This window comes from Andrographis paniculata, unplaced genomic scaffold, assembly GCF_009805555.1.
Source record: "Andrographis paniculata isolate CXL003 unplaced genomic scaffold, ASM980555v1 Contig54END, whole genome shotgun sequence".
NCBI classification, from domain to species: Eukaryota; Viridiplantae; Streptophyta; class Magnoliopsida; order Lamiales; family Acanthaceae; genus Andrographis; species Andrographis paniculata.
In genome coordinates, this window is record NW_026137589.1 from 4962120 (window position 1) to 4982743 (window position 20624).

A 20624-nucleotide genomic window follows, 5' to 3' on the forward strand; every position below is an offset into this window, starting at 1 on the left:
TACAATTTTTTCCCATCCCAACTCTGAGCCAAACGATTCAAACTAAACCCTCTAGAAAGTGGATTTTTCCAATTCCACAAGAACAAATTAATTAACAATATCACAAATTTGAATTGAACAATGTATTTTTATTTTATTTTTTAAAAAAAAAAAAAAAAAGAGATAGAAAGAGAGAAAGAAAATTTAGAAACTTACGTGCATTCATAGTTTAAACCACACTGAAGAAAAATATGCACAAGAAAATATATGCATAATCGAGATCAACAAATGCAATAAGCTAACCATAATTATATATATATATATATATATCATATTAATAATCCTCGATCCACATCAAAATTCCACAAAATTAAAAGGGTTTCATATATACTTCTTCCGGAACCCATTCAGCAGATTAATTAAGTAAAAACACAGTGTGCAGTACAGACACACAAATACATATATATATGAATTAGGAAATAACACAACCTGAATTAGGATCCTTCGTCTCCTCCCCAGTAGTGTAATAATCACTACCATTGTGATTATTATGATTGTAGTGGTACTGTGTGTAATAAGCCTGCTGTTGCTGCTGGTGGTAACGGTGCTGCAGCAGCTGCTGTTGATGGTAGTAGTAATTGTTTGGGTAGTCATAATTATTAGGGTTGTAATAATTTCTGGACATTCTGTTGAAGAGCTCTGCAAGCTGCTCTCTTTCTTTCTTCAGCCTCTCTTCTTCTTCTAATTTGTTTTTGTCGACCACCTCTGTGGCTTTCTTGTCCCCTCCTCCTCCTGCTGAATCCTTTTTGTCGTCTCCTTCTTTCTTCTTCGGAGGATCGGACTCCTTGACGGAGTCCACTGTGAGAATTTTTGTGTTCGGGAACTTCCTCAATTTTTTGACCACAGTTATTGCGTCAACATTTCCGATCACCGACAGCTTCTTCTCTTTCAGGTCCATGGCTAGGAATTCTATGCCTGCAGTTAATTAAATTATTAGTTGTAAGAACTGGATACATACATATATGTATGTAATGTATAGGGAGGACCTGGGAGGGTGGAGACTGCCTTCAAAGCCTTCTGCTTTTCTTTGTTGTCGTAAATTTCCACTGTCAGAACCACTTTCTGGACATACACAAGAAAATTCAATTCGATTTTGATAATTGGAAGGGGGAAAAAAAACACCTAAAAATTGATAAATGATGTAGGGATTATGAATTCTGACCTTACTCGTGGACATGGTTGATGAGCTCCGGAAAGTTGAGATTGCAGGAAGGAACAAAACTTTAAGCAGATAGAGAGAGTGCTAAGACGAAGACGAAGACGATGATGATGAAGAAAAAGAAGAAGATAATGATTTTATTTATATTTCTCTACTCCAAAAAAAGCAAATGGTGAGGGGCAGTTGAGTTGAGCTGCTTTTTATAGTCAGCTCTCCAATTAGACACGCGGTGGAACCCTTCTGAAAAATTCACCCCTCCACCCCACCCCCCATCTAAGATATATATATATATATTTGTATATATGTATATATGAATCTGTGGGTGTATATGTATATATATGTATATCTGTGTGTGTGTTTTTAGTTGAGGTTGTGAAAATGGGTAAGATTGAGAATAGGGTAACTAATGAATTAAGGTTCAATTAAACCAATTATGTTTTTTCATCGTTAGGACTTTATCTATACACTAGTGCTTAGTTAGTACAAAGATATTTATTTATATGAAAATTGAAATTTAACCACTAGATTTCATCGACGAGTTCTAAATTTTCATTAAATTAATTTTAATGTTGTATAAAATTTTATTTTCTAATATATATAACATGATTACATTTTATTGAAAGTCACCCTAAATTACTACCATGCCCTTCCATTGTTGCCTCGCATAAACTTAATTTATATACAAAGATATTACATTTAATTTTTGCAATTAATACTTTCACTTTCTTCCACCAAACTTCTTTTTTACCCTCTGATTTTTTTTCCCTTATTTTTCCCATCATTTAATATAGATATATATATATATCCTTTTTACAACTGAAAATTATCAATCAAAATAATTATATATATTCTTCTTAAATCAATTGTAGAACCATAGCGAACATGATCGAATTCACAGGACTGTAACTTAGGTGTGAGCATGCATAGGAAGAAGGCAAAATTTGAAATTTTTTACCCAAATTTTACTTTCCTTTTTTTTTTTTCTAGTGTTACGATTTATAGAAAAAATTCTATTTTCGTTAAATCACAATTAGGGTATAATATTATATTTATACAAGAGATATATTAGGTAGGATATATATATAAATATATAAAATATATATACAATATATATATCAACATCCCCTCAAACTCAAGGTGGAACGGTGGAACCCAACTTGAGTTTGCTCAAAAATGACTGAAAACGGCCGGGAAGGTGAGGTTTGGTGAATCCGTCGGCCGTCTGATCAGCAGAGGAAATAGGAGAGAAGGAGATGCTTCCATGAGCAACGTGATGACGTACAAGGTGACAGTCGATCTCAATGTGCTTCGTACGCTCGTGGAAGACATCATTCGTCGAAATCTTCATGGCGCTCTGACTGTCGCAATGGATAATAGTGGCAGAGGGCTGAGGCACTTCGAGATCAGCCAGCAGCCAGCGAAGCCATAGAAGCTCGGCAGCGGTATCGGCAAGGGCTCCATATTCGGACTCTGCACTGGACCGGGAGACAACCGTCTGTTTCTTGCTGCGCCATGAAATAAGCGAGTCGCCAAGGAAGAAGCAAAACCCGGTGGTCGAGCGGCGATCAGAGGGATCTCCCGCCCAATCAGCGTCAGAATACCCAGTCAAAACTAAGGAGGAACGAGCGGAATAATGAAGCCCATGAAGAAGGGTACCTTTGACGTACCGGAGAATCTGTAGGACAGCAGAATGATGAGTCGTCCGAGGAGCAGACATAAACTGACTGACGATATGGACGGCATAAGCAATATCCGGTCGAGTGACAGTCAGGTAGATCAGACTTCCCACCAGCTGATGATACAAAGTCGGATCATCAAGGGGAACGCCGTCCATCGGAGTAAGACGACAGTCAGAATCAAGAGGTGTAGGAGCAGTCTTGGAGTCAGTGAGACCGGCACTAGATAGGAGGTCGGAGGCATACTTGGCTTGAGAGAGATAATATCCGTCGGAGGTGTCGGAGATCTCAAGTCCTAGGAAATACCGAAGAGGCCCCATCAACTACTTCCTTGCCCAAGTGCAACCCCTTTGGCATTGGTTGGATCAAGCAGAGATCAGTCCTGATCATCTTCGCCTCATTCAGGTCTTGATGGCTTTGTGTCCAGAGTATGAGGCAGTTCGTGCCTCTTTGTTACATCGGCATCCACTTCCTACCTTGGATGCAGCTATTCATGAGATTCTATTTGTGGTCACTCGTCTCCACCTAGCTAAGGCTCCTCAGCTTGATTCTGCTCTTGCGGTCACTGCCCGAACTCCTACTCAGAGTCGTTCTCATCGTTGCAAAAGATGTCAGTCTTCTAATCATGACTTCGGTCATTGCCCAAAGGTGGAGTGTCACTACTGTCATGTTTTAGGCCATACTATACAGTATTGCCCCACTAGGCCGTCTCACTCTGGCAGTAGTAACTACAAGCCCCGGCATTCTCGTGGACCTCAGTCTGGTACCTCCTCTATCACAGCCTCTGCCACGCCTGCGCCTGCGCCTGCGCCTCCTACGATTCAGGACCTGGAAGCTTTTCTTAAACAGGTTCTATCTTCCAATACCGTTATGTCTACCACATCAAGTAACTCTCCTTGGTATTTTGATTCTGCTTGCAGTAATCATATGACCTCTGATACACGCCTTATGACCTCCACATCCACCGCACCATCCTTACCTCCTATCCTTACTGTCAATGGTACCCATATGCGCATCACCCACACCGGACATACATCCACCTCATCCTTATCCCTCCCCGACACATACTGTATCCCTCAATTAACCTTAAATCTGATTTCCGTTGGTCAATTAGTTGATCAAGGTCTCACCGTGATATTTTTTTCTACTGGTGTGCAGGTTCAGGACGCGCAAACCGGGCGGACTCTTGGGAAGGGCCGGAAGACGGGCCGCTTATTTGAACTTACGTTACTCCCGGTCCCTCGTCCCTCTATCTCGGCTGCCACCACCTCTACAACATCCTGCCTTCAGTGGCATCATCGTCTCAGTCATGCGTCTTCCAATAAAGTCAGGTCTTTGATTAGTCAGGGCAGTTTGGGTTCTGTTAAGTTTGAGTCTTTTCATTGTGTGGATTGTTCGTTGGGAAAACAACCTGCCTTGTCATTTCCTCATACTACTTCCATTGCGGATACACCGTTTTCCTTAGTTCACTCGGATATTTGGGGACCTTCGCCCGCTGTGTCTATGAATGATTCTCGTTATTTTGTGATTTTTATTGATGACTATTCTCGTTTTACATGGATTTACTTTCTGCGGCATCGTTCTGAACTTCCATCTATTTATATGACCTTTGCTAAAATGATACATACCCAATTTTCCTCTATCATAAAAACTCTCCGCACAGATAGTGCTCTTGAGTATACTGATTCATTATTTCTTAGTTTCTTATCTGATCAAGGTACTGCTGTCCAACGCTCCTGCCCATACACCTCTCCACAAAATGGTCGCGTCGAACGTAAACACCGACATATCCTCGATACAGTCCACACCCTTCTCTTATCTGCCTCTTGTCCGGATCGCTTTTGGGGGGAAGCTGCACTCACCGCTGTCCACACTATAAATCGAGTCCCCTTTGATCGTTCGTCTCCGTTCTTTGCCTTGTCCTCTCCACCTCTATTCCCTTCTAGTGACACGGCTCCGTCTCCGTCTCCCGCTCCTGACGCTGTCCCGGTTGCGCCTCCTGAACCGCCGCTGATCCCCGAGCCTACTCCTACTCTCGACTCCGATACATCAACACCACCAGAGCCTGACACGACTTCGATCTCAGCCCCTGATCTTGGCCCTCGTCGTTCCACTCGGGTTAGTCACCTTCCTACTCACTTACTTGATTATCACTGCTTCTCTGCCACCTTGTCCCATCATGAGCCCAGGTCCTTTCGTGAGGCGTTTGCAGATCCGTTGTGGCGGCAGGCTATGTCTGAGGAGTTGCAGGCTTTGGAGAAAACCCATACGTGGGATATGGTTGATCTTCCCCCTGGCAAGAAATCTATTGGCTGCAAGTGGGTATTCAGAATCAAAACTCACTCTGATGGATCCATCGAGCGCTACAAGGCGCGTTTGGTAACCAAAGGCTACACCCAGCAGTATGGTATCGACTATGAGGAGACATTTGCCCCAGTTGCTCGTCTCACCTCTATCCGCTGTCTTATCGCCATCGCTGCCGCTCGTCGGTGGCCCCTGCATCAGCTTGATGTCAAGAATGCGTTCTTGCATGGTGATTTATCCGAGGACATCTACATGTCTCCTCCTCCTGGTTTTCCTACCTCTTCCAAGGTATGCAAACTTCGCCGTGCCCTATATGGTTTGAAACAGGCACCTCGAGCTTGGTTTTCGAAATTTAGCTCTGATACCATGTTACGATTTATGGAATAAACTCTATTTTCGTTAAATCACAATTAGGGTACAATATTATATTTATATAAGAGATATATTAGGTAGAATATATATATATATAAATATATAAAATATATATACACAATATATATATATATCAACATCTAGCACAAATTAAATCAACAAAAAATAAATAAATAAAAACTATATAAATTATGATGGAAAAAAAAAAAAAAGATCACTTAGAACTTATTTTTCATCAATTTTCTTTTCTTTAGTGCAGTTAAAAGTAGCCCTCCATGTTTGGTGTCTTTTCAAAATTGGCATTTGCAACATTTTTAAAAAGAATGTTGTGACATTTTTGGATTCTTTCTACTCGTTTCATTTTATAATTCATGCAAAGCAATGATGATAAATAATAATTCCCATTATATATTATTTTAGAATATATATATATATACATATACTTATCTACAATTTTCAGCATTGCATTTAATTTTGAGGGAAGAAAATAATGGCATAATATAGACAAAAGTGTCATCATATATATATATATATAACAACTCAAAAGTGGACCTCATATTTTGTACATTTATGCAATCCTGCACTCTCAAATTTTGAGATTTTTTGGGTTTTTTTTATTTTAATTTTTTTACGGTTTTACAGAATTATGCAGAATTATATAGAATTACAGTTTTTATTATTTGATATAAGTGATAGAGAGGTGACGGTTAAAAAAAATGGACAAAGGTAGTGGGATGTTATTTGATATAAGTGATAGAGGGGTGACGGTTAAAAAAAATGGACAGAGGTAGTGGGATGATACAGTTTTCATTGCTCATTATTAATATATATATATATATATAACATGAAGAAGAAGATGGGATAAAGAGGAGCAGATACAAAAATGATATGCAGATGACAATGGAAGAAATAAGAATATTAATTACTTCATTTTTTTTTTCTTTTAGTTTTAAATGTGTGTTGTTTTTTTCATACTTTAACAATATTGATACTTTTCTATTTTTTTTTTTTTTTAGCATGAAGAAGAATATGTCATTTTTTTCTTAAATAAGAATATTATGTGTACTTAAACAAGAATATTATGTGTACTTAATTTTTTTTTCTTTTAATTTTAAATGTGTGTTATTTTTTTTCATAGTTTAACAATACTGATACTTTTCTACTTTTTTTTTATTATTATTTTTTTGCATGAAGAAGAAGATGTCATAAAGAGGAGCAGATGCAAAAGATGATATGCAGAAAATGGCAATGGAAGAAGAAATAAGAATATTACGTATACTTAATTTTTTTTTTTTTCTTTTAGTTTTAAATGTGCGTTTATTTTACCATTTTTAACTTTATATCAATAAAATTACTATTTTTATTATACATAATATTTTTATAATTTTTGTTACTAAAATTTTACTTATTTATTGAATTACTTTAATATATTTTTATTATATTTATGTTTTTTTATTTAGATTTTTTTTTTTACGATTTTTCACTTTATATTTTTGTATTTTACGATTTTTTACTTTATATTTTTGTTATATTTATTTTTTTTAATTTAAATTTTTTTTTACGGTTTTTTACTTTTGATTTTTATTATATTTAATTTTTTGGATTTAAATTTTTTATTTTTTTTGAGATTATTCACTCAAATTTTATTTTTACTATTTTTCACTTTATATTTTATTATATTTAACTTTCTTTATTTAGATTTTTTTTTTACAATTTTTCACTTTATATTTTTTTTATATTTATTTATTTATTATTTAAATTTTCTTTTTTTCTTTTTAATGTAAAGACACAGTTTATTATTATTTTCACAAATTAGTTTTATAATTAACTATTTTTATGATATATAATTAATTTTTTAAATTTAAATTTTGTTACTACAATTTTATTTATTTATTTACGAAATTAAAATTAAATATATTTATTTATGTATGAATTTGTATATCTATTTTAATAGTATATTTAATTTTTATAAATGAGGTAATTTGACCATTTTCTTAAAATATGGTTTTAAGTGAGTTTTTAATTGAGTTTTAGTGAGAAAAACTAATTTTTAAATATTTTTTTAAATATGCTGAGTAATCATATTTTTTTTAATTTTCTTTCTATTTTAAAATAATTTTTTTTTTCATATTTTTTCTTAATTTTTTAAAATTATTCTGATACTTTTTTTTTACTCATTATAGTTTCTTATATATATAGTATAAATTTTTTAGATTTTTCTTTTTTTGTGTGTGTGTTTTTATTTTATTTTGTATTTAATTTGTTCTCATAGTGATTTGCAATTTTGTATTTACTGTGTTCTCACAGTAAATAGGTGTTTAATTCAAATTTTTATTCGCAATTGATTATAATTTATATTAAGTTATACATTATTTTTATTATATTACAATTTTGTTATCAAAGTATTGTAATTAAACTATCATATTGTTGGAAAATTGGTTTTATGATTAAGTTGTAAAAGCAAAAATTCTTATTATGTATATATATAATTAATATTTTGATTTTCATATTACATTTTATTATAGAAAATTTTGAGTTTTTTATTTTTTATTTTTTTATGGATATTTAATTTATTGATATGTATTGTATTTTAATTTTATGTAAAAAAGTATCAATGTTTTTATTTAAGCAAACATCAAACAAACTAATGTTACATAAACAATATTTTTGATTTAAAAATAAAAATATATCAACTTACTATTTATTATAATCAATAAGTTCTAAACACATCCAAAATATATGTATAATTTTTATGTACTTTTTTAATTGATTCATAATAAACTAAATTGTTACTTTAACATTATATTAGTTTGGTTATATTACATATTTTATTCCAAATAAAGGTAAAAATTTGTTATTTATTTAATTACTACTATTTCTATAAACAATTTATTATTCTTAAATTTATTAAAATATTTAAAAATAAACATCAAATTAATATAAATTTCTATAATAATAGTGTATTTTGAAATGATAACAAACTTTCGTTGTAGCACGGCCTTCCTGCTAGTTTTAATAATATGGGTGGATGAGCAATAATACCCTCAAATTCATAGGGCTGACGTTTATATAGTTCAACTAAAAGCAAAAAGGCTAATTAGTCTTTATTTTCGGCTTCTCAGGAAATTTAAATTTGTAATTTTGTTCCAATTGTTGAAGTTAGCTTTCCTTCTCCAACACAAATTAGAATAATAAAATATTTAATTTCTTGTTTATATTAGATTTTGTTTGATGAAAAGCCCACTACTAATAGGCTTGGGCCTACCGTAATTGAGGCCCACTTTCCAGCAACTGGCCTACATCATTTCTATCCATCGATTTATCTGAAAAACGAAAGAAGAAAAGCTTCAGGAAATGATTAAAAAATGTTCCCAGAATACATACAGACGTTGGCAGATTCCATACATCAGGCAAAATTGTACAGCCATATATCTCAGACGGAAGAAATGTCCAACTTTGGATTAAAAGGACACCGGCGCCGGCGCTGAAATCTTCGTAATTTGGTCGACGACGTCGAGAATCTCCGATCTGCTCCGGACAATCCGATGGAAAACTTCCCTGACCTGCTGCTGCAACGGCGCCAGCCCCTCCTCCATTCTCCGGCAAATCTCCTCCATCTCCGCCACCTGCGCCTCCACCTCCGCCGCCTTCTCGTTGTCCAACGGCGAACCGAACGAGCACGTGAATTCGGCTAGACTGTTCGCCACTTTCTCCATCTTCTGCAGCTCCTCCAACAACCCTAATGTCCCCTTCTTCTCCTTCTTCTTCCAGTCTTCCCCAATTTTATCTTGCAGGGAGATTATGGGCTGGGCCCAGCCCAATTGCCGTGGGGTCTGAAAATGGGTCGAAAGCCCATTACGCTCTTGGCACGGAATGGCCGCCACTAAGGCCCACATTACAAATACGAGTATTGTATTCATTATGTAGACCGGCACGGCCGGCCCGGAGGCGTCTGCGCCACGTGGCGCGACGAGATTGGTTGTCATGTTCTGTATCTGTTTCGCGGCCGACCAGGACTTCGCGACGGACCACGAGAATGACCGGAAGTTGTTGCCGGAGCTCCGGTCCTTGCCGTGCAATGCGGCGGCGCCGCTGAAGCGGCGGCCGAAGGAGCGCGTGCGGTCGGTCCATTTTAAATGGAAATTGGCGTTGGTGTTCTCCTTGTCGTCGAAGAACATCGACGTCAGCAGCGTCGTCAGCGCCTTCTGCGCGCGGCGGATTTGGCCCTCGCCGACCGGCGACTGGCGGAGCGCCGTCACGACGATTTGGGCGAGCTTCTGCCAGTGCTGAATAAGATCAATTCCGTGGGTAATTGCGTTGCAGACGTCCAGCGCTTTCACGGAACGTTCTAGAAGGTCCGGGATCAGCCGGTCGAGCGGCGGCTTGGAGAATTGCGATGGATCCCGGCCGGCGATGAGGACGGTTTTGAACTCAGCCTCGCAGGATAAGAACAAGTCGAGGAGGTTGCGCAGCCAGGCGATGGATTGCAGGCCCGGCCGGACAGATTTCTCCTCCGCCGGAGAATCGTCGTTGGTTGTAAGAAGCTCGGAGAACCGATCGGCGACGTGTTTCTGCAGGAGTTCGAGGTCTTCCAGCTCCTGGTCATTGACGGCCTCGACGACGGAGAACTGATTCCGGCGGATGCTGATGCGGTTGAGGAAGGAGCCCTGATTGTCGGCCGGCGGCATGATTGATAAAACACAGAGCTCTGATCAAGATTGAGAATTGATGAAGATGAAGAAGGAATCGGCAGTTGGGCAGTTAGTTTTATGTAATGAAATCAAGGAATTGATGATGGTGAAGTCTTGTCGGAATGCTGACCGTTTCTCTAGTTTCTGTCGTGGAGGCTGAAATTCTATTTCTGCCCTTTCCGTTTTGAAGTGGTTCCGGAATCCTGCGAGGGTAGAATCGTCTTTTTGGGTTGAAAATGGGACAAAAGAATCCAGCAAATATACATAGAATCACGGAATGCGAGGCGTTGAACGCGTCTCTTTTACCTTCTCATGGCAGCGCGTGAGCTCACGCTATCTCCCATCCCTGAGGAGAAAACGCCAAAAAAAAGTCAGTTAGTTGATGAAGAACAAATCCGATGGTGCTCCCGGGACTTCGACACCAAATTATACATCTTCATTATGAACTGACCGACCGTATTATACTACTTGAAATAAAAATACTGCAGTGCTGTTTGAATTAATTTTAAGATTGTAATAATTATGTTTTAGTTATAATTAAAATAAAATAAAATGTATGTATACTAATTGAAGTTCAAGCCATCGATATATATATATATCTGGTGTTGTGCTCCAGGGTCTTCTAACCCTAAAAGTTGAAGGAATAATTCAAGACATGAGTAATTAGAGGCTTTTATTAAAAATTGACTTAGCCAAATTGGTCGAGGAATGGAAGCCATGTCGTCTCCAATCTCCATAACATATTTATCATTTTTAATTTCTTACATGTGGTGGGAGAGGCCAAGTTGATCAATTTTCAATATCATTATTTTACGAGGTATGTTTGCTTGTTTTTGTTTTTGTTTTTATGTTATAATTTAATTATAATAATATATACTGTACTATTTAATTTAAATTGTTATATCGAAAGGTTTGATTTTTCAATTAGTACATATATACTATTCAAGATTTATGTAATATTTATAATATAGTACTTGTTACATCTTTTTTTATATATATATTTAATATTTTATTGTTTGTTAAGATGAAATTATAATTGGACAAATAGAATTAATATTATTTATATAATAAAAAAAATGGATAAAAATACATGTAAATGAATCTATAATGTTTAAAAAGAATTTTTATTTAAAGAATCAAATAAAAATGTCTAAAGATAATAGATATATTCTTTCGGTCCACTAAAATGATGCTTTTTCCTTTTGTAAATTAGGGTATAGAATTAAACTTGAAAATTAATTAAGACCGAAAAAATCGGAATTTAAACCCATAATTTTAAGATCGGATCATCTCTAATGGAAGCACCCTAGAAAATCTTTCATTTCAAAGACTTTGTTGAAGAAAAATGAATTGATTTTAAAATTTTAATATCGAATACCCACTTTCAACAGAATTAGTTTTTCATATTTAAATTTGACATTTGTATTTTCTTTATGCATATGTTCTCAAAAAAATTCAAAGTCTATAATCTCATTGCACTTATCCATTGATTGCTTATGTATATGGTGGGTTGCATGTGCCAATTACAGATCTGTCACTTACCAAAAGAAAAGAATAACCCTTGTTAAAATAATTATATATCGTTCAATTGTCATTTATTTCATTTTATTATTATTTATTCATTGTTGATTTTATAATCATGCTGTCACGAAATTGGATTTGAAAGGATGAAAAATAATTGAAATAATTCTAATATGAAAATTAAAAATATAAATTAATTGAAACCCGTTTAATTTACACAAAAAGAACAAGTGGATTCGATGACAAATTATCGATGCCCACCAAATTCTCAGCCTTCCGACCATCATTCCGGTCGCCGGATAAGTGGTCATCAGCAGTGAGATTTCTTGGAAAAGTGAGCAGCTGAGGAAGAAGACGAAACGACATTGAGAAGTGAATGAAACGCTTTAGCTGCAATCCTGATTTTGATCTGCCCTCTCTGTGGGATCGTAACTGCACCGTCGGATCTCTTCTTCTTCATCTTTTGCAAATTATAATTATGATTGCTGTTGCTCAAAACACAGTCAACACTCCCCTTGGTCCTCATCTTCTTCAATGAATTGAAATTAATTGCTCTTTGATTGATCGAGTTGCAGATATGGAAGAACTTCAATCAATGGGAAGTTTATATAGGATGAAGATGCTGGCAATTTGCATGACAGATGCTGAATTTAATTAACTAAAAAATATATACATACCCGACATAGAATATCACTGTGCTGTAGAATTAGGGTTAGGGTTTCGTTCTTGTCGACAGTTTCGTGTTCTTGATTGGAATATATATATATATATCATGTGTGTATAATCAGGTAATCAATTTCATGTGTGCATTTTAAAGGGTTTTTAGTTTAATTAATTGTTGCAACTATATATATGTGTAGCTGTCGAGAATCAATCAAGATCTTGGGTCGTCTTCATTGCACGTGTATTCATGTTTCATGTTTCATGTTTCTTTTTCTTCGATCAATTAACATATATTATATTTTATGTATATATATATATATATATATTCAATTATAATCATAGTTGAATTTTGCATTATTCGTTATGATCAATGAGCTGGCTTGCCACCCAACAGCCCACTATTGCAACCTTGAATAATACTAACTACTAAAATTATTTTCATCTTGTTCATCTCTGCTACCAAAATTCAGCCAAGGAAAATATTTAAATGGATTTACTATGCTTTTCTTTAAGTTTTTGTTTTTGTTTTAAATATTATTATTATTCAACACTGGCCCATATATAGGCAGTAAGAATAAATTATATTATCTTGAAAATTATCATATCTAATCATCGTGTAAACCAAAGTCGAAACACAAAACTACATACAAAAAGGGCAAACACAATCAAATTAATAAGTAAATTAAATGTTTTGTGTACTTTTTGGGCTATGAAATTGAAATTTTTTAAACTAAAATTTGTTTTTTATAAGACTTTTTAAATGAACTTGTTTAGTGAGCCTAATGTTTTGAAGAAAATATAATTAAATCTTATATATATAACTTATTTAAATATAAAATTTGTTATTTAATTTTTCTCCAAAATATGGTTATCCATTTAGAGTCGGTCAAAGATTAAGAAAAATAATAAAAGTATCAAAATAGTTATATAAGTATTTATAGAAATTTAAAGAGAAATGCAATATATATATATATATATAATGGTAGTAATTAATGTTGAAAAAACGATAACAGATAAATGTTAAGTATTGTATTTGAAAATATTTAATAAATAAATTAAATTTAATAGATAGATAAAAATAAATAAATAAATCAATATAACGGATAAATGATCATATTTCTTTTAATTTTACTTTAAAATAAATCTTTTACATTAAATAAGCCCAATAATATATCCGATTGGGCCACTAGGCCATATCACATGAATTCATTATTGGGCCGGCCTATAATGTATATTTTAATATTCGGCCATTAGGTACAGCCGTACACATTATCCATCCCTATGACCCTATCCACATATCAACAATTATTCAAAATAAAATTCATAATAATAATAATAATAAAACTGTGTTTACTTATATTATTGTCACATTAAATTTTTTATTATCCACAAACTAATATGAAACATTCTTTTTTGAACACACCATTTTCTACAAGGATAGAAAAGCTTATGTGAGTTTTTTAAATGAAACATATCATGTGAAAATACACATTAGGATTTAGTATATCAATTCATGTGTGCAATTGACAAAAAATAGTTTTAGAAGTTTCCATGGATCCATGGATTGTATTTATCAATAAACACTTTAGATAATTCAATAATGATGGTTTAAAATTTTGATTAGAAAATTTCATTTTTCCCTTTAATTAATTGTGGTTAGCAATTTTTTAAAATAATGGATTTAAATAATATATAATAAATAGCCTAATTAGTTAGAGTAGATACATCATCTAAAAAAATGGTACTATTTAATAGGTAGATTATTTTTCCACATATTTGATCATAAATTTATTAGAGTTTTTGGCAATTGGGTAAGGCTTATATTCACAATTACCAACATTTAATCATTTGCAAAATTATGTATTAAAAACATGACAATTTAGGCAATAGTCTATATATTTACAAGTTAGGAAAAATTATTATTCCATTCCCATGAATAGGGTTCCTTATTATTTCTAACTTTCATTTCGAATACTTTGGGTGTATTTATTGAGGTTTTGATTTTGTTTTTTTACAATGTTATTCATAAGAAATCGTTAGAATTTCATACATACAAAATTGAAATGTAACTCCAAATTAAATCAGTACTATAATTAACTTGATATTAAAATACATTTTCATATTAAATATATATATATATATATATCAAAACAGCTAACACAAGCACCTATAAATTATTGAACTTACAAGGCCATTTAAAATAAATAAATAGTCAAGAACCCACTAGAAGAACAGTAGTTTGTCGGAAGTTTACCAATAAAACATATACAAAATCTGAAATAGACTAATTTATAACAGAAATTTAAAAATAAAATAAAAATTATTGGTAAAATGGGGTCAGGCAAAAATGGGCAGAAAATTAAATCACTGTGGAAAAATGTGGGCTCCCTTTACTGTACTTGTCTTTGTTTTTATTTAATTTTTATAAAATAAAAAATATGTTAGCTCGCCGACACAATTTTTCAATATATTATTTCAAAAATTGAGTCAAGTGAAATCGAGGAGACAAATTAAAGTTAGTAGTACAATAATTTGTAATAAAAATACACACATATAGGCACCATACACTGGACCACTTTATACATATATGTGTATATATATGAACAAACCGACAAAAAACAAGATAAGAATTTGAAATTGTGTGACCCCAAATAAGTGATGAATAAATTGAAGTATGTTTATTACCAATTTTCATATATTAAGAATGCAATAAAACATATATAAACAATACAGCTAATTTATTAACTGATAAATCTTATAACTAGATCTGTAATGTCTTTACGTGCGATATCAGCAATGTGCACCTATTCATTAGCATTATTAATGCCCTTTATTTTATTTATTTGTTACAACTAAGATTCCGAGTCGGTTGACGTTGACCGTCCATAAATAAATTTCACCTGTAATGGATTAAATTAATAACTAACATTTACATTTTTTTTTTATTATATTTATTTTTTTAACTACCATTATGTTTTAGCCCATTGTGCCATGAAATGATTCCGTCATCGTATTTTTTTTAAAAAAAAAAAATTAATAGAAGTCATGAAAGAGCATCGTTGACTGTGGTCAAGCAAATCATTGTGTGACAACTATTTATTTCCCCCTAATTGAATAATAATTCAACGATATTGACTTTAATATATTTGTTTATTTATTTTCAACAAAAACCTATCTAATTTGCACCAAATTCGTTCAAATTCGGTATCATTGTCGCTATTTATAGAAATTTTAATAAATAATAAATAAAATAGGCGCAAATACTGTATCCGTATATATTAATCTGTTATGTATACTTATCTGATAAAAAATATAGTATTATTTTATTAATTTGATGAAATATTTTTTTAAAAAAATAAATAAATAAATCTTGTGAATTTATAATTTGATAACTAATTACTCTATTGCAAAAAAAATAGATATATTTGGGCTAATAAATGCTATAGGCAAATCATGTGATTATAATTAATCACTATAATGAAATACAATTTGGGAAATAATATCTGCAAAGTCTCTACTAATATTATATTTTTGCCTTTTGCATTTCACCTTAATTTTTCCCAAATTTAACCCCAAGCCTCATTTCGACTCTAAATATATTATTATTGTTTTTCTAAAAATACCAACATAATATTTACATTATTAAACAACTACCTTAACTTTCATTACTATTTATATTTCATTACATTTTATTTCAAAGAGAAATAATATTATGGATTTGTTGTGCAATATTTCAGTATTATTTCTTAGAAGGAATTTTTTTTTTTTTTTGGAATAATACAGCAAAAGGCGTACGTGCAAACACACTCCAAGCAACGTAACTGCTCCCCTTTTTATTTTATTTTATTTAATCTTTTAGTTATATTATTAAAATCAAAATCCATAATTTATAGATAAATGATAAGCATTTGATTTCAAATTGCATGTTATTTAAACCATACCAAATTTTACATAAATCAAATTACAGATTATTTCAATTTTTGTAAGGACTCATATTTTCAATTGCTTGATCGTATGTCCTCGTATTTTCAATACCATTCCACTAACATAACTGAAATTAATATTATAACTAAATATATTTATATAAAAGAATATCAAAATAAACAAATTGCATTTTCATTATCCATTACTTCAAGGAAGCAAAATGACACATTTATACAAAATACAAAGATTAAATAAGTATAATTGTTACACTCAAATTACCAAAATTTCAAGGATATTTTATATAGTATTATTTGTGTTTGAGTTTGATTTTTCTTTTAATTAAAATCAATTCAATTATATAATTGTTACGTACGAAATTTAGAATTAGGTTAAAAGCCCAAGGTAAAAAGAAGAATGGGCCTGACAATAGGGTTGATTGAACTGGCTGAAGGACACCGTGAGGAAATCAAGGAAAATAAATTTATTTATTTATTTCTAAGGAAAATACAGGACGGAAGGACCTCAGGTCGGTAGGTCCTCAAGACGGAAAGACCTCAAGTCGGAAGGTCTTCAGGTCGGGAGGTCCGCAAGACGGAAAGACCTCAAGTCGGAAGGTCTTCAGGTCGAGAGGTCCGCAAGACGGGAAGACCTCAAGTCGGGAGGTCTTCAGGTCGGGAGGCCCTCAAGATGAAAGACCTCAAGTCGGACGGTCTTCAGGTCGGGAGATCCGCAAGACGGAAAGACCTCAAGTCGGAAGGTCTTCCGGTCGGGAGGTCCGCAAGACGGAAAGACCTCAAGTCGGAAGGTTTTCAAGTCAGGAGATCCTCGAGACAGAAAGTCGTTGAGATGGGATATCCGCAGGTCGGGTAAACTGTAGGTCGGATAGAAGGAGGAGTCGGACAAACACGGAGGCCTTTGATCAAATATAGGGGGCGGTTGATATGGAGGTCGGCCCAAGTGGGGTCGGGCGAAGAAGTAGGTCGGACGAAGGACGAAGTCGGGCCAAAAGAGCGGAAGGTCTGTAGTTGGCTCAAGGAGTGAAATATAGGGATTTTTGGTCTGCTGGGGACACGTGTCAGCATAAGAAAGGTTGGAAGACGGTTGAGAAGGAGACGTTGTAACCGTTCGGGTGACGGTTTTCAGTACGGTTTCCCAGGGAATATTTAAGGATTTGGATCATCATTTGGCAAGGCATCTTCAATCAACTTCAACAAAGCAAAGTCAGATTTGGGGATCACCACTTTAAATTTCAGTATTTTATTTTCCAGTTTAGTTTCTGTACGTTACAGTGTTTAGAGATTCCTAATCTCAGGCACTAATTAATCAAGTTTAAGGATATTTTCTATGTCTTTGAATTTTACTTTATTTTTGTTGAAAAAATACATCAACAAATTGGCGACCACAGTGGGAGCAAGACAAAATTGCTCATCCCAATTCCGGCGATAATTTCATACGTCTTAGATCCGGCCGAATCATCGGAAGGGTTATGGCAGGGTCACAACCGCAAGCATCTTCGACACCGGTGGGAGAATCCGTTCCACCACCCATTGTGCCAAATGCCGGGGAAATCCCACAACCACCAACTGATTGGTGGTCTTATGTTCAACAAATGAACAACCAGCATACCTTGGTTATGCAGAATATGTTGCGTGAGCAACAAACGAACATGTTGCGTGAGCAACAGAGTCAGTTGCAGAACATGATAGATCAAGCATTGTCAAGGGTTAGTCTTCAACCCACTCAAACGCCACCAGGAGTGTCACCGTCCGGACCACAGGCAAATTTCGCAGGGCCATCATTCGTGGATAGTACATTCCCAAGTGCCACAAATCCCAACCGAATGGATCGGGGAAAAACTCCTTTGACTTTTCCCAACAATGTTCCACTGGGACCAAGGGTTACCAGTTCGCAGCCGAACAATACAAGGGAGGACAGGCCTGAAGGATATTTACATGATCCGATTCATATTCCTGTGCAGGATCCGTTCCAGGTTCCTGATCATCAACGCTTTCATGTAGATCCTGATGAGATTGCACATATATTAAGGGATCAGTATGGATTAACTCCTCAGATGGCTAACCGCCCTGCATATCAAAGACCTTTCCCAGAAAGGATCATTCATGAACACCCTCTCCCAAGGAATTTTCGACCACCCGACTTTCATGCATTCTCAGGGGAGGACGGATCTTCCACCATAGAACATGTTGGTCGGTTCACAGCACAATTAGGAGAAGTTGGCAATAACCCTTTTTATAAGTTACAGCTGTTTGGTTTGTCCCTTACCAGAACGGCGTTTTCATGGTTTGTAAGCCTACCTCCTGGACAAATTCAGACATGGGAAGGACTGGAGATGGCATTTCACGCTAGATTCTTCAATCCTTTACCAGTTGTGTCTTTAACTGATTTACTTGAATTGAGACAGTATCCAGAAGAAACTGCTTCACAGTTTATAGAAAGGGTACGATTGATGAAGGGACGATGTCCTACGGTAATCAGTGAGAAAGAGATGACCAATTTAGTGGTCCGGAATATGCATAATCGTTTAAGAAAGGCACTCACTGCCCTGGATGTTGAGGATTTGGCAAGTCTTGCATCCAAGGCAGGACGTCTAGAGTCTTTGTTCAGAGAGGAAGATCAGCATAACAGGCGTAATAGAGGCCAACATATGGCGAGTATGGGAACAGAAACATGCGACTTTGATTTTAATCAGTCAGAAGAGATGGCAGCCGAAATCCTTTCTGGAAAACCGTATGTATGTCCTAAATTGAAGCCAATACCAGGATCTGAAGGAAAGGAGCAGCCGACCTTTGATAGTTCGAAAGCTGATGAAATCTTTGATATTCTACTGACTGACGGGCAGATCCGTATTCCAAAGGGCCAAAGACTTGCCACTAAAGAAGAAATCAAAGGGAGACCATATTGTAAGTGGCATAATTCTTTCACACACACTACAAGTCAGTGTACTCATTTTAGGAAGGAAATTCAAAAGGCCATCAAGACAGGTCGGCTCAAATACATCACTTTAGGTGTAGACCAGCAACCATTTCCGAAAGTAACAACGGCAATGGTTGACATCCAACCAAGTTCGGAAACAGGGAAAAGTTCGGTCAATAGTGGACAAACAGGGGAGCAAACTCAGGCAAGTCCCAGAAAAAAGAAAGGGAATCAGCCAAACAGCAGCCGAACGGAAGAACGACTCAAAGTTGTTGAAAGGCCAGTCGCTGAAAAATGGGACCGTCCAGACGGTTCTTTTAATGTGGAAGTGAAGGAAAAGGTTTTAGTGCGAGACCACCCGACCAGAAAAACGGGTTCAGTCGGGAACGATTGGGCTCGAAATAAAAAGCCTTTACCCGTTGATATAGATCCTCGTTTCCCAGGTATGAATCGTACACAGATTCGCAATGCCAAACGCAGGTATGCTGCAAAGTATGGGAAACGAGTTCCTGCAGTACAACAAAGAACCGACGAACAAAATGCAGCCGACCACTTGACAGGAGATCAGTTCATTAGAGTCTTTGCAGAACAAACGACCGACGAGCAGGGAGCGGCCATTCAGTCTCCAATAAGTCGGTCCAGTCGGGTCTGGTCAGGAAAGCAACCGAAGGACGGATTAGGAGCTTCCGACTATACCAAAAGAAGTTCGTCGGGACAGGGGGAAGGTAAAGGAATGGCAGATGAAATAATTAAAGGTTTTAGATGCCAACATTGTGAACGGATCAACATCAATCCATCTCTGGAAGAATTTCGTATTGAATCCTTGACGGTTCAATCTCGAAATGAGACGAAGGAAGAAGTGGTGCCTACAGAGGAAAATTCAAGATCTGTTAAATCTCGTCTGGGACCACGAATCCCTTGTCGAATGACAGAGATTAACCAGATGAGTGATGAACCGACGTGGGCGAGTCTGGTAGATGATACTATGGACGAACCTTTATGGGCATTCTTGGCAGATGACGAATTAGAGGAAACAGAGTTGGCAAAGATTACAGATTCTGAGCCTCAGTCGGAAGCACCTTCAATTGTCTTTCCTCCTATTCCAGAGGGTGCGAACTCCCATTTGAAACCGCTGTATGTTAATGCTCACATTTGTGGGAAACCAATCACAAAGGTGTTCGTGGATAATGGAGCAGTCTTTAATGTTATGCCATTGAAGACTCTCAAGAAGCTAGGGAAAGGAATTCATGATCTGTCCCCTGTGGAATTCGAAATGACAAGTTTTACAGGGCAGCCGACCAAGCCTGAAGGTATGATGGTTGCCACAATTGAGGTCGGACC

General features: G+C 35.2%; 3 protein-coding genes across 4 annotated transcripts; all 3 read right to left on the minus strand.

Annotated features, from left to right (window-relative positions):
• Positions 1-286: 286 nt before the first annotated feature.
• On the minus strand, positions 287-1445 carry LOC127255742 (heavy metal-associated isoprenylated plant protein 39-like). Its single transcript, XM_051281456.1, has 3 exons — positions 1202-1445; positions 1026-1101; positions 287-954 (listed from the first exon to the last, which is right to left on the minus strand). The coding sequence occupies exons 1-3, from the start codon at positions 1214-1216 to the stop codon at positions 452-454; spliced, it is 594 nt and encodes a 197-aa protein (XP_051137413.1). The 5' UTR covers positions 1217-1445; the 3' UTR covers positions 287-451.
• Positions 1446-2330: 885 nt separating this feature from the next.
• LOC127255499 (uncharacterized mitochondrial protein AtMg00810-like) lies at positions 2331-3194 on the minus strand. Its single transcript, XM_051281028.1, has one exon. It carries the CDS (start codon positions 3192-3194, stop codon positions 2331-2333), a length of 864 nt encoding a protein of 287 aa, XP_051136985.1.
• A 5443-nt stretch (positions 3195-8637) lies between these two features.
• On the minus strand, positions 8638-10253 carry LOC127255747 (protein ROH1-like). Of its 2 annotated transcripts, XR_007839713.1 has the most exons (2): positions 8956-10253; positions 8638-8873 (listed from the first exon to the last, which is right to left on the minus strand). XR_007839713.1 is itself a non-coding variant. In XM_051281463.1 (1 exon), the coding sequence occupies exon 1, from the start codon at positions 10236-10238 to the stop codon at positions 9012-9014; it is 1227 nt and encodes a 408-aa protein (XP_051137420.1). In that variant the 5' UTR covers positions 10239-10253; the 3' UTR covers positions 8897-9011. The 2 variants fall into 2 exon arrangements, 1 of the variants encoding a protein (XP_051137420.1); XM_051281463.1 differs by lacking the exon at positions 8638-8873 and having other exon boundaries at positions 8897-10253.
• Positions 10254-20624: the final 10371 nt, after the last annotated feature.

Coding starts and splice junctions, on each gene's coding strand:
- LOC127255499 (XM_051281028.1), bottom strand. CDS start 3,194: ATGGGGCCTCTTCGGTATTTCCTAGGACTTGAGATCTCCGACACCTCC.
- LOC127255742 (XM_051281456.1), bottom strand. Junction 955..1,025: donor GGCAGTCTCCACCCTCCCAG/GTCCTCCCTATA, acceptor AATTAACTGCAG/GCATAGAATTCCTAGCCATG.
- LOC127255747 (XM_051281463.1), bottom strand. CDS start 10,238: ATGCCGCCGGCCGACAATCAGGGCTCCTTCCTCAACCGCATCAGCATC.